The sequence below is a fragment of the Bombina bombina genome, chromosome 3 (assembly GCF_027579735.1).
Source record: "Bombina bombina isolate aBomBom1 chromosome 3, aBomBom1.pri, whole genome shotgun sequence".
NCBI lineage: Eukaryota > Metazoa > Chordata > Amphibia > Anura > Bombinatoridae > Bombina > Bombina bombina.
Window position 1 is genome coordinate 318,524,787 of NC_069501.1, and position 13,344 is coordinate 318,538,130.

General features: G+C 36.1%; 1 protein-coding gene across 1 annotated transcript in view; it reads left to right on the forward strand.

Annotated features, from left to right (window-relative positions):
* Positions 1–13,344, forward strand: part of IL1RAPL1 (interleukin 1 receptor accessory protein like 1) — a 1,236,367-nt gene that overhangs the window by 339,988 nt on the left and 883,035 nt on the right. Inside the window, exon 4 of the mRNA XM_053705272.1 lies at positions 4,430–4,583. Coding sequence (XP_053561247.1) covers positions 4,430–4,583 — 154 coding nt within the window. The remainder of the gene's footprint in view (positions 1–4,429; positions 4,584–13,344) is intronic.

The following is a 13,344-nucleotide window of genomic DNA, read 5'->3' on the forward strand; positions in this document are numbered from 1 at the left end:
TCAGATTGAGCTCGCATTCTATTGGCTGATCGGAACAGCCAATAGAATGCGAGCTCAATCTGATTGGCTGATTGGATCAGCCAATCGGATTGAACTTGATTCTGATTGGCTGATTCCATCAGCCAATCAGAAAATTCCTACCTTAATTCCGATTGGCTGATAGAATCCTATCAGCCAATCGGAATTCGAGGGACGCCATCTTGGATGACGTCCCTTAAAGGAACCGTCATTAGTCGGGAGACATCGGAAGAAGAGGATGGATCCGCGTCGCCTGCTTCAAGATGGACCCGCTCCGCACCGGATGGAAGAAGATAGAAGATGCGGCTTGGAGAAGATGTTTGCCGGTCCGGATGTCCTCTTCTTGCCGGATAGGAGGAAGACTTTGGACCCTCTTCTGGACTTCTTCAGCACCGGATTATGGATCGCCAACCCCCGCTTGGGTTGGATGAAGATCTTGGAGCCAGGACGGATCGGTGATACCTGGATGGTGAAGACAAGGTAGGAAGATCTTCAGGGGATTAGTGTTAGGTTTATTTAAGGGGGGTTTGGGTTAGATTAGGGGTATGTGGGTGGTGGGTTGTAATGTTGGGGGGGGGGGTATTGTATGTTTTTTTTTACAGGCAAAAGAGCTGAACTTCTTGGGGCATGCCCCGCAAAGGGCCCTGTTCAGGGCTGGTAAGGTAAAAGAGCTTGTAACTTTTTTAATTTAGAATCGGGTAGGGAATTTTTTATTTTGGGGGGCTTTGTTATTTTATTAGGGGGCTTAGAGTAGGTGTAATTAGTTTAAAATTGTTGTAATATTTTTCTTATGTTTGTAAATATTTTTTTATTTTCTGTAACTTAGTTCTTTTTTATTTTTTGTACTTTAGCTAGTTTATTTAATTGTATTTATTTGTAGCAATTGTGTTTATTTAATTTATTGATAGTGTAGTGTTAGGTTAATTGTAGGTAATTGTAGGTAGTTTATTTAATTATTTTATTGATAGGGTAGTGTTAGGTTTAATTACATCTTAGGTTAGGATTTATTTTACAGGTAAATTTGTTATTATTTTAACTAGGTAACTATTAAATAGTTCTTAACTATTTAATAGCTATTGTACCTAGTTAAAATAAATACCAAGTTGCCTGTAAAATAAATATTAATCCTAAAATAGCTATAATATAATTATAATTTATATTGTAGCTATATTAGGGTTTATTTTACAGGTAAGTATTTAGCTTTAAATAGGAATAAGTTATTTAATAAGAGTTAATTTATTTAGTTAGATTAAAATTATATTTAAGTTAGGGGGGTGTTAGTGTTAGGGTTAGACTTAGCTTTAGGGGTTAATCCATTTATTAGAATAGCGGTGAGCTCCGATCGGAAGATTAGGGGTTAATAATTGAAGGTAGGTGTCGGCGATGTTAGGGAGGGCAGATTAGGGGTTAATACTATTTATGATAGGGTTAGTGAGGCGGATTAGGGGTTAATAACTTTATTATAGTAGCGCTCAGGTCCGCTCGGCAGATTAGGGGTTAATAAGTGTAGGTAGGTGTCGGCGACGTTGTGGGGGGCAGATTAGGGGTTAATAAATATAACATAGGGGTCGGCGATGTTAGGGCAGCAGATTAGGGGTACATAGGGATAACGTAGTTTGCGGCGGTTTACGGAGCGGAAGATTAGGGGTTAATAATAATATGCAGGGGTCAGCGATAGCGGGAGTGGCAGATTAGAGGTTAATAAGTGTAAGGTTAGGGGTGCTTAGACTCGGGGTACATGTTAGAGTGTTAGGTGCAGACGTAGGAAGTGTTTCCCCATAGGAAACAATGGGGCTGCGTTAGGAGCTGAACGCTGCTTTTTTGCAGGTGTTAGGTTTTTTTTCAGCTCAAACAGCCCCATTGTTTCCTATGGGGGAATCGTGCACGAGCACGTTTTTGATGCCGGCCGCGTCCGTAAGCAACTCTGGTATCGAGAGTTGCATTTGCGGTAAAAATGCCCTACGCTCCTTTTTTGGAGCCTAACGCAGCATTTGTTTTAACTCTCGATACCAGAGTTAAATTTATGGTGCGGCCAGAAAAAAGCCCGCGGAGCGTTAACAGCCCTTTTACCGCCGAACTCTAAATCTAGGCCTGAGAGTTTAACGCAGTCGGATTAGTGCACATGAAAACTCTTAAGGCACATTATTAAAATATAAAATATTTTTAAAAATTAATAAAAATTATTTTCAAAATTATTAAACATACTGTAAAATATTAGATACATTCTATGGATTATTTAGAATATTTTACAGTATGTTTAATAATTTTTATAATTTTATATTTAATATTTTATATTTAATATAATAATGAGACACTTTAAGATTACTAAGTTTTCATATATAGATAGATAGATAGATAGATAGATAGATAGATATAGATATATATAGAAATATGTATTTAAGAATTATATAGGATATTATCCTGTAAGTGAAGAACATTGGAATGTGAAATATGTACAGTAAATATACAGTAAAACATAGAAATATTTAAATACAAATGTACACACATATATAGATACAATGGCCCCTATTTATCAAGGTCTGGCGGACCTGATCCTACAGTGCGGATCAGGTCCGCCAGACCTCGCTGAATACGGCGAGCAATACACTCGCCGTATTCAGCATTGCACCAGCAGCTCACACGAGCTGCTGGTGCAACGCCGCCCCCTGCAGACTCAGCAGGGGAGTGTCAATCAACCCGATCGTACTCGATCGGGTTGATTTCCAGCGATGTCTGTCCGCCTGCTCAGAGCAGGTGGACAGGTTATGGAGCAGCGGTCTGGAGCTTGATAAATATGCCCCATTGTTTTTCTAACACCTGAGACCTCATATCTTTGAGCCCGTTAATGCAATTGTTTTAAAATAATTTTTATCACAGTGTTATTATGAGTCTAACTGTACTTTTAAATGCATTTTTGATGTTTTGTGCATAACTTTTTTGTCTTGCTTAACAGTTAATCAGAGCTCTGAAGTCGAGCTATCCCGATGCGCGTTTAAATTCAATTGCACTCAAGTGACCGCGCTTACTTTAAACTCAGAATACGCACGCTATTTCACAACAGTTAGCGCATCACTCATAATCTAGGCCAAAGTGAGATAAGAAGCATTCAAGAGGCTCTTTAAAGTTTGTGTCCTGGGCCTTCAAAACAATGCATATTTTTCTAACAAATTTAAAAACCTCACAACATTGACTTTTATGCTGATCTTTTCCCATAGATGGGAATCATTTAGTTGATGCATAAATAAAGAAATTAACTTTAATAAGGTCTGCAACCTTATTTCAGCCCTCTGTTGTTGCCTAGTATACATATACTGCAAAGTTTAAAGTACAAGTGATAAAAAAAATCTTAAAGTTTAGTGAATTCTAATAACTGATAAATGCATATATTTTTTGCCAATATATACAGTATATTTTTTAAATGTATTAAACCTATTCCTAACAAGAATATTTCATAAAAAACTGACAAAAATACACTTATTTTCTTCAGATTATTCACTGGTTGAAATGTAAAAGGCATCTAGTGTTTAGTGTATAGTATATTTATTTAACTGTACTAAGCTTATTCCTGAATTGTCAGAACTGAGGTGATTGAATCATATCACTTTGTTTTTTCTCTGTTCAACATGCCACATTAAACTTGCTTTTTGTAATGAAGAATGAAGTGCAACAATAACAGCACCTACATTATGACACTTTCATATTGCCTATGAGAGATAAAGTCCCAAACCATTTCACAGTTTAAATGGATCGATGCCTTGAAATGCGCAATCTACTTTTCAGCTGGTGAACTTTCTAGGCAACAGTGCATTTTGTTTCAATACAGAACTTTAATAGGTATTTAGAGAAGCAATTCTGAAATATCCATTGGGGTCTGAGGTTCAAAATAAAGATAAAATATCATCAGCTTGGTTAATACAACGTGCTAATTATAAATCTAATATGAAACTTCTTCAAATTAGACTACAGCTAAAATGTTGTACATCATTTTTGCATTTAGGCAAAGGGTTACATTTATTTAGAATATCATATCACCTATCAGTTTATAAATGACACATTTAACCATTCATATCATTTGAATTAGACAGAAACAAATGATATATATATATATATTGCTTAAAAAGGACATTGAACTAAAAATGTGATTCCCCATGGAATGTGTATATTAGCATAGAACTTTTCGTGCAATTTACTTTTGTCCTTAGAGAGACTGATGTGGGTTCAGAAACCTGGTGGCACAGTCCATTAGTGTGAGGACTTGTCTGCCTATTAATATAAAAAGCAGAAATGCTTTTGGTTCGCACATCCCAAAAAAAAAGATACTTTTTTCCACCTTTCTGTGTTTATGTGTGTTTTACTGTACACCTATATATACAAGTGTGAAAGTGAAATATACCTTTATGTGTCTTAACAGGAATGCAAAGCAAAGACATGGAGGCCGAGCATTATTTTTAAAAGAGACACTCTTGTTATTAGGGAAGTTCGAGAAGATGATATTGGAAATTATACCTGTGAATTGAAATATGGTGGTTTTCTTGTAAGAAGAACAACAGAACTGACAGTAACAGGTATTTATTTATAAGTCTCTTGCTTTTCTTTAATGTGGAGATTATTTAATGTGTGATGAACAACAAAGAACTGTGGAGTGGAGTCACCATTTTTCCAGGTAAACAATCCTTTATTTATCAACAACTGGACTAGATTTGCTTGGTACTCAGTGCTTAACCGGATAGTCAAAACTTTTACATGGCTGTTATTTATTCTACATGTAAAAAACAACAACTGTTTACTTAACTGATGATTTGAGGCTTGATGTGGGTTTAAGAGTGACAGGAGCTTAATGACATTGATGTCTGATATCAGATACTATGTGGGTATGTGGGTGAAGGAGTGTTTTGACAATTGGATCTCATCTGAGCATTTGGCCTTTCGGACTTCATGGAAAAAGGTTACAGTAATTGATATAGGTCCTGGGCAATAGGGTCTGATTTAAGGTCTTGTATGGGCATATGACTAATAGGAAATGCAAGACCATTGGTCTGATCTGATTATAACCCCACTTACTGCTTTTTGCAATAACACAATGCTTGCTTAGAATTTTATTTATTTTTTATGCAGGACATCTGGCAATCCCAGACAAAGATACATTTTATTTTTAAATTGTGTATATTACAATTTCCTTTTTTATTTTATCAATGTGTGTTGAAAAAAAGTTAGAACAAAATCTCTTGGAATCTTCTAATTTTGTGCAGTTTTGTTCTATTGATATTGTGTTCAATTATATGCTTAATGAAATTTGGAAATTGCAGTTTAATTCTGTGTAATAGAAACTGAGGCATTCTTGAAAGTGTGTATTGCTTTGACAATTAATCTTCCCAGCTATTTTGAGTGTAATATTCTTTTATAGTAATTAAACACAAGCTAATACTTGCTTACTAATGGCTAGATTATGAGTGGAGCAGTACTTTACACTCCCGCTCAAGCGTTAACTTCGCTAGACAGAGTCTTTTTGCGCGCATAGGGTATCACACATATCACACAATGTTTTGTGGACCCAGGACATACTTGAAAATGAGAGAAATCTCAATGTATCCTTCCTGGTAAAATATTTTATAAATAAATAAATAATTACAAGATGAAAGTAAAATAGTTTTCCATAAGTGCTAACCTGACACTTGCAAAAAGCCGAACTTTGAACTCTGCAACTGTGTTAAACACAATTGAATTTTTTCAAGTGTTTTACATTCCAATGTTCTTCACATATAACATATTCTATTTATTCATAAATAAAAACACACATATAATTATATGATTTTTTTGGCAAAATATCTATCTATTTTATATTTATATATATATATATATATATATATATATATATATATACAGATATTTATAGGAATATGTATTTAAACATACTTAGAACATATTCCCACCGCTGTGTGAAGAATATTGGAATGTGAAATATTTACAGTTAATGCATAGAATAAAAACTTTCGGCTAGATTACGAGGTGTGCGTTAAGGTAAAAAAGCAGCGTTAAGAGGTCCTAACGCTGCTTTTTTACGCCCGCTGCTATTACGAGTCTTGCAGGTATAGGTGTACCGCACACTTCTTTGGCCTTACCGCAAAACGACTTTTGTAAACTTTGTAAAGTCTTTTTTCTATGGCACTTCCATAGCGCCAGTATTACGAGTCTGTCCTGGGAGGCCAAAAAGTGAGCGGCACACCCTACCCCATCAAGAGTCCTAACGCATTTAAAAGTCAGTAGTTATGAGTTTTATGGTACAACGCTGTAACATAAAACTCATAACTAAAGTGCTAAAAAGTACACTAACACCCATAAACTACCTATTAACCCCTAAACCGAGGCCCTCCTGCATCACAAACACTAAAATAAAATTTTTAACCCCTAATCTGCTGCTCCGGACACCGCTGCCACCTACATTATATTTATGAACCCCTAATCTGCTTCCCCCAACATCGCTGACACCTACCTTTATTTATTAACCACTAATCTGCCATCCCCAATGTCGCCGCAACCTACCTACACTTATTAACCCCTAATCTGCCGCCCCCAACGTCGCCGCCACTATAATAAACATATTAACCCCTAAACCGCCACACTCCCGCCTCGCAAACATTAGTTATTATTAACCCCTAATCTGCCATCCCTAACATCGCTGCCACCTACCTACATTTATTAACCCTTAATCTGCCACCCCAGCGTCGCCGCCACAATTCTAAATTTTTAACCCCTAAACCTAAGTCTAACCCTAACCCCCACTAACTTAAATATAATTTAAATAAATCTAAATAAAATTACTATAATTAACTAAATTATTCCTATTTAAAACTAAATACTTACCTATAAAATAAACCCTAAGCTAGCTACAATATAACTAATAGTTACATTGTAGCTAGCTTAGGGTTTATTTTTATTTTACAGGCAAGTTTGTATTCATTTTAACTAGGTAGAATAGTTACTAAATAGTTATTAACTATTTAATAACTACCTAGTTAAAATAAATACAAAGTTACCTGTAAAATAAAACCTAACCTAAATTACACTACACTATAATTAAATTAATTCCCTAAATTAAATACAATTAAATAAAATTAGCTAAAGTACAAAAAAACAAACACTAAATTACAGAAAATAATAAACAAATTAAAAGATTTTTAAACTAATTACACCTAATCTAAGCCCCCTAACAAAATAAAAAAGCCCCCCCAAAATAAAAAAAGCCGTACCCTACATTAAATTACAAATAACCCTTAAAAGGGCCTTTTGCAGGACATTGCCCCAAAGTAATCAGCTCCTTTACCTGTAAAAAAAAATACCCCCTTAAAAAAACACTAACCCCTTGAAGATCACCTTACCGGGAAAAGTCTTCATCCAACCGGGCCGAAGTCCTCAACCAAGCTGGGAGAAGTCTTCAACCAAGCCGGGTGAAGTGGTCCTCCAGACGGGCAGAAGTCTTCATCCAGATGGCATCTTCTATCTTCATCCATCCGGCATCTTCAAGATGCAATCAGCCAATAGGATTGTAATTCAATCATATTGGCTGATCCAATCAGCAAATATGATTGAGCTGGCATTCTATTGGCTGTTCCAATCAGACAATAGAATGCTAGCTCAATCCTATTGGTTGATTGCATCAGCCAATAGGATTTTATCTACCTTAATTCCGATTGGCTGATAGAATTCTATCAGCCAATCAGAATTGAAGGGATGCCATCTTGGATGACGTCACTTAAAGGAACCATCATTTAGTAAGAAGACTTTGTTGGATGCTCTGCGCCGGATGTCTTGAAGATGGACCCGCTCTGTGCCAGATGGATGAAGATAGAAGATGCTGTCTGGATGAAGACTTCTGCCCGTCTGGAGGACCACTTCACCCGGCTTGGATGAAGACTTCTCCCAGTAAGGTGATCTTCAAGGAGTTAGTGTTAGGTTTTTTTAAGGGGGTATTGGGTGAGTTTTAGAGTAGGCTTGGTTGTGTGGGTGGTGTGTTTTAATGTTGCAGGGGATTTGTAATTTTTTTTACAGGTAAAAAGCTGATTACTTTAGGGCAATGCCCCGCAAAAGGCCCTTTTAAGGGCTATTTGTAATTTAGTGTAGGGTAGGGCTTTTTTTATTTTGAGGGAGTTTTTTATTTTTTTTAGGGTGATTAGATTAGGTATAATTAGTTTAAAAATCTTGTAATTTGTTTATTATTTTCTGTAATTTAGTGTTTGTTAGTTTTTTGTACTTTAGCTAATTTTATTTAATTGTATTTAATTGTATTTAATTTAGGGAATTAATTTAATTATAGTGTAGTGTTAGGTGTTAGTGTAATTTAGGTTAGGTTTTATTTTACAGGTAAATTTGTCTTTATTTTAACTAGGTAGTTATTAAATAGTTAATAACTATTTAGTAACTATTCTACCTAGTTAAAATAAATACAAACTTGCCTGTAAAATAAAAATAAACCCTAAGCTAGCTACAATGTAACTATTAGTTATATTGTAGCTAGCTTAGGGTTTATTTTATAGGTAAGTATTTAGTTTTAAATAGGAATAATTTAGTTAATGATAGTTATTTTCATTTAGATTTATTTAAATGATATTTAAGTCAGGGGGTATTAGGGTTAGGATTAGACTTAGATTTAGGGGTTAATAACTTTAATATAGTGGCAGCAATGTTGGGGGCGGCAGATTAGGGGTTAATAAATGTAGGTAGGTGTCGGCAATGTTAGGGATGGCAGATCAGGGGTTAATAATATTTAACTAGTGTTTGCAATGTGGGAATGCAGCGGTTTAGGGGTTAATATATTTATTAGTAGTGTCCGGTTCAGCAGATTAGGGGTTACAAATTTTATTTTAGTGTTTGCGATGTGGCGAGGGCTTTGGTTTAGGGGTTAATAGGTAGTTTATGGGTGTTAGTGTACTTTTTAGCACTTTAGTTAAGAGTTTTATGCTACGGCGTTGTAGTGTAAAACTCTTAACTACTGACTTTAAAATGCGGTACCAGTCTTGACAGGAGAGGGTCTACCACTCACTTTTTGGCAGACTCGTAATATCGGCGCTATGCAAGTCCCATTGAAAAAAGAGTATACGCAATTTACGTAAGTGGATTTGCGGTATTTACAAATCTGGCCAAAAATGTGAGCGGTGCAAGACTCGTACCTGCAAGTCTCGTAATACTAGCGGGCGGTAAAAAGCAGCGTTAGGACCGGCAAATGCTGCTTTTTAAGCCTAACGCACAACTCGTAATCTAGCCGATAGTTAGCCAATCACAAGAGACAAATGTGTACAGGCACCAATCAGCAGCTTGCTCCCACTAGTACAGGAAATGTCCATATTCATTTTCAACAAGGGATATTAAGAGATCAAATTTTAAAAAAAATTAAAAAATAGAAGTGAATTTAAAAGTGTCTTAAAATGAAATGCTTTATCTAATTTGACTTTCCTATCCCTTTAAGGACTTTATTGGATTTGAAACATTAGCATCTATTGTCAATATAAATTGGGAAAAAAAGGTTCTTATTGACAATGCATTTTGTCAGACAGTGTAAAATGCATTATCATTATGTTGCTATGATGAAATAATGCTGTCTAAGGGGGAAAATTTAGAAATTGTGCAAATTCTAGTTCTCTCTTTGGTTGGCTTGGAAGTATTATACATATTGCTGTCCAAATGTTTAGCCATAATCGTAATACCAAGCCATTTAAAATGTACTATAATCATAACATTGAGAACCATTGACATAACCCAAATCTGTCATCTTAACCCAAAACATTTTATTTATAATCCCTAACATTAAGGACTCTAAAAGTAAAAGCCTTCACATGAAATCTAAAACGTTTTTTTATGATTTAGATAGAATATGGGATTTTACACAAGTTTCCAATTTACTTCAATTATTTAATTTTCTTTGTTCTCTTGGTATCCAAATTTGATTAGCATACATAGGCCTAGATTTGGAGTTCGGCGGTAGCCGTCAAAACCAGCGTTAGAGGCTCCTAACGCTGGTTTTGGGCGCCCGCTGGTATTTGGAGTCAGTGATTAAAGGGTCTAACGCTCACTTTTCAGCCGCGACTTTTCCATACCGCAGATCCCCCTACGCCATTTGCGTAGCCTATCTTTTCAATGGGATCTTTCTAACGCTGGTATTTAGAGTCGTTTCTGCAGTGAGCGTTAGAGCTCTAACGACAAGATTCCAGCCGCCTGAAAATAGCAGGAGTTAAGAGCTTTCTGGCTAACGCCGGTTTATAAAGCTCTTAACTACTGTACCCTAAAGTACACTAACACCCATAAACTACCTATGTACCCCTAAACCGAGCTCCCCCCACACCGCCGCCACTCGATTAAAATTTTTAACCCCTAATCTGCCGACCGCCACCTACGTTATACTTATGTACCCCTAATCTGCTGCCCCTAACCCCGCCGACCCCTGTATTATATTTATTCACCCCTAACCTGCCCCCCACAACGTCGCCGCCAGCTACTTACAATAATTAACCCCTAATCTTCCGACCGCAAATCGCCGCCACCTACGTTATCCCTATGTACCCCTAATCTGCTGCCCCTAACACCGCCGACCCCTATATTATATTTATTAACCCCTAATCTGCCCCCCTCAACGTCGCCGACACCTGCCTACACTTATTAACCCCTAATCTGCCGAGCGGACCTGAGCGCTACTATAATAAAGTTATGAACCCCTAATCCGCCTCACTAACCCTATCATAAATAGTATTCACCCCTAATCTGCCCTCCCTAACATCGCCGACACCTACCTTCAATTATTAACCCCTAAACTTCCGATCGGAGCTCACCGCTATTCTAATAAATGGATTAACCCCTAAAGCTAAGTCTAACCCTAACACTAACACCCCCCTAAGTTAAATATAATTTTTATCTAACGAAATTAATTAACTCTTATTAAATAAATTATTCCTATTTAAATCTAAATACTTACCTGTAAAATAAATCCTAATATAGCTACAATATAAATTATAATTATATTATAGCTATTTTAGGATTAATATTTATTTTACAGGCAACTTTGTAATTATTTTAACCAGGTACAATAGCTATTAAATAGTTATTAGCTATTTAATAGTTACCTAGTTAAAATAATAACAAATTTACCTGTAAAATAAATCCTAACCTAAGTTATAATTAAACCTAACACTACCCTATCAATAAAATAATTAAATAAACTACCTACAATTACCTACAATTAACCTAACACTACACTATCAATACATTAATTAAACACAATTGCTACAAATAAATACAATTAAATAAACTAGCTAAAGTACAAAAAATAAAAAAGAACTAAGTTACAGAAAATAAAAAAATATTTACAAACATAAGAAAAATATTACAACAATTTTAAACTAATTACACCTACTCTAAGCCCCCTAATAAAATAACAAAGCCCCCCAAAATAAAAAATTCCCTACCCTATTCTAAATTAAAAAAGTTACAAGCTCTTTTACCTTACCAGCCCTGAACAGGGCCCTTTGCGGGGCATGCCCCAAGAATTTCAGCTCTTTTGCCTGTAAAAGAATAAATACAATACCCCCCCCCCAACATTACAACCCACCACCCACATACCCCTAATCTAACCCAAACCCCCCTTAAATAAACCTAACACTAAGCCCCTGAAGATCTTCCTACCTTGTCTTCACCATCCAGGTATCACCGATCCGTCCTGGCTCCAAGATCTTCATCCAACCCAAGCGGGGGTTGGCGATCCATAATCCGGTGCTCCAAAGTCTTCCTCCTATCCGGCAAGAAGAGGACATCCGGACCGGCAAACATCTTCTCCAAGCGGCATCTTCGATCTTCTTCCATCCGGTGCGGAGCGGGTCCATCTTGAAGCAGGCGACGCGGATCCATCCTCTTCTTCCGATGTCTCCCGACTAATGACGGTTCCTTTAAGGGACGTCATCCAAGATGGCGTCCCTCGAATTCCGATTGGCTGATAGGATTCTATCAGCCAATCGGAATTAAGGTAGGAATTTTCTGATTGGCTGATGGAATCAGCCAATCAGAATCAAGTTCAATCCGATTGGCTGATCCAATCAGCCAATCAGATTGAGCTCGCATTCTATTGGCTGTTCCGATCAGCCAATAGAATGCGAGCTCAATCTGATTGGCTGATGGGATCTATGGTGCGGCCAGAAAAAAGCCCGCGGAGCGTTAACAGCCCTTTTACCGCCGAACTCCAAATCTAGGCCACTGATAGGCTCTGGAGCAATAAAGCACAAATGGGAGCTACCTGATGTTTGGTGGCTGTAAATATACGCCTCTTCTCATTAGCTTACCCAATGTGTTCAGCTAGCTCCAGTAGTGCACGGGTGTGCCTTCAACAAAGGATACCAAGAAAATCAAGCAAATTCGATTAAAAAAAGACGGCCTTTACGGGTTTAGGAATTAGCATATGAGCGTACCTAGGTTTAGCTTTCAACAAAGAATATCAAGAGAACAAAGCAAATTTGATGATAAAAATCAATTGGAAAGTTGTTTAAAATTGTATGCGCTATTTGAATCATGAAAGTTTAATTTTGACAAGACAGTCCATTTATCAAAAAAGTAGACTTGTTTGAGTTAAAGTGAAATAGGAATTACAAGTCAATTGGACATACTGACTTGCTACTTTAACCCTTTCACTGTTAAGCCATTTTCACACCCCTGTGCTGCAGCTGTTATCTATGAAGTACCCACACAAATTATACATTGTTTATTTCAGCAGACCTGGCATTTTTAGAAAATAATTTTAGTTTGCAGAGATATTATAATATATGAAAACAGCACCATTTGAAATGGCAAACATTTACATTTTTGTGTCACTTTCTATGGCGTAGAGTACATATTAAATAAAAGCATGGGATTAAAAATTCCCTGGTTTTTTTAAACCCTAACTTTGCTGTGCCAAATTTAGCATCAGTTCATTAAAAAAAAAAGAAAACACCAAAATGTAGGATTATACATCTATATTTTTCAATAACAATTGAAAATTGAAAATCAATAAAGTTAGTAGGTATAAAATAACCATAGAAATATTAGATACATTTTAAAATTACACAATATATTGATTTCTAAATGGGTGGCTTAACACATTTTAGCAAAATATAATGCCCCTTCACCTGTCTAAACTCACTCCGAGTATCTATGAAATATTGAAAAATAAAAAAATAAATAAAAAATAAATACGTATTCCAAAAGTCATCCTATATAGAATCTCACAGAATATAAGATATATTTACATTTCCCCAGCTCTCCCATGTGTTTGTATTCTTAAAAGTTTTTATTAGTTCAGATAAAAATGGATCA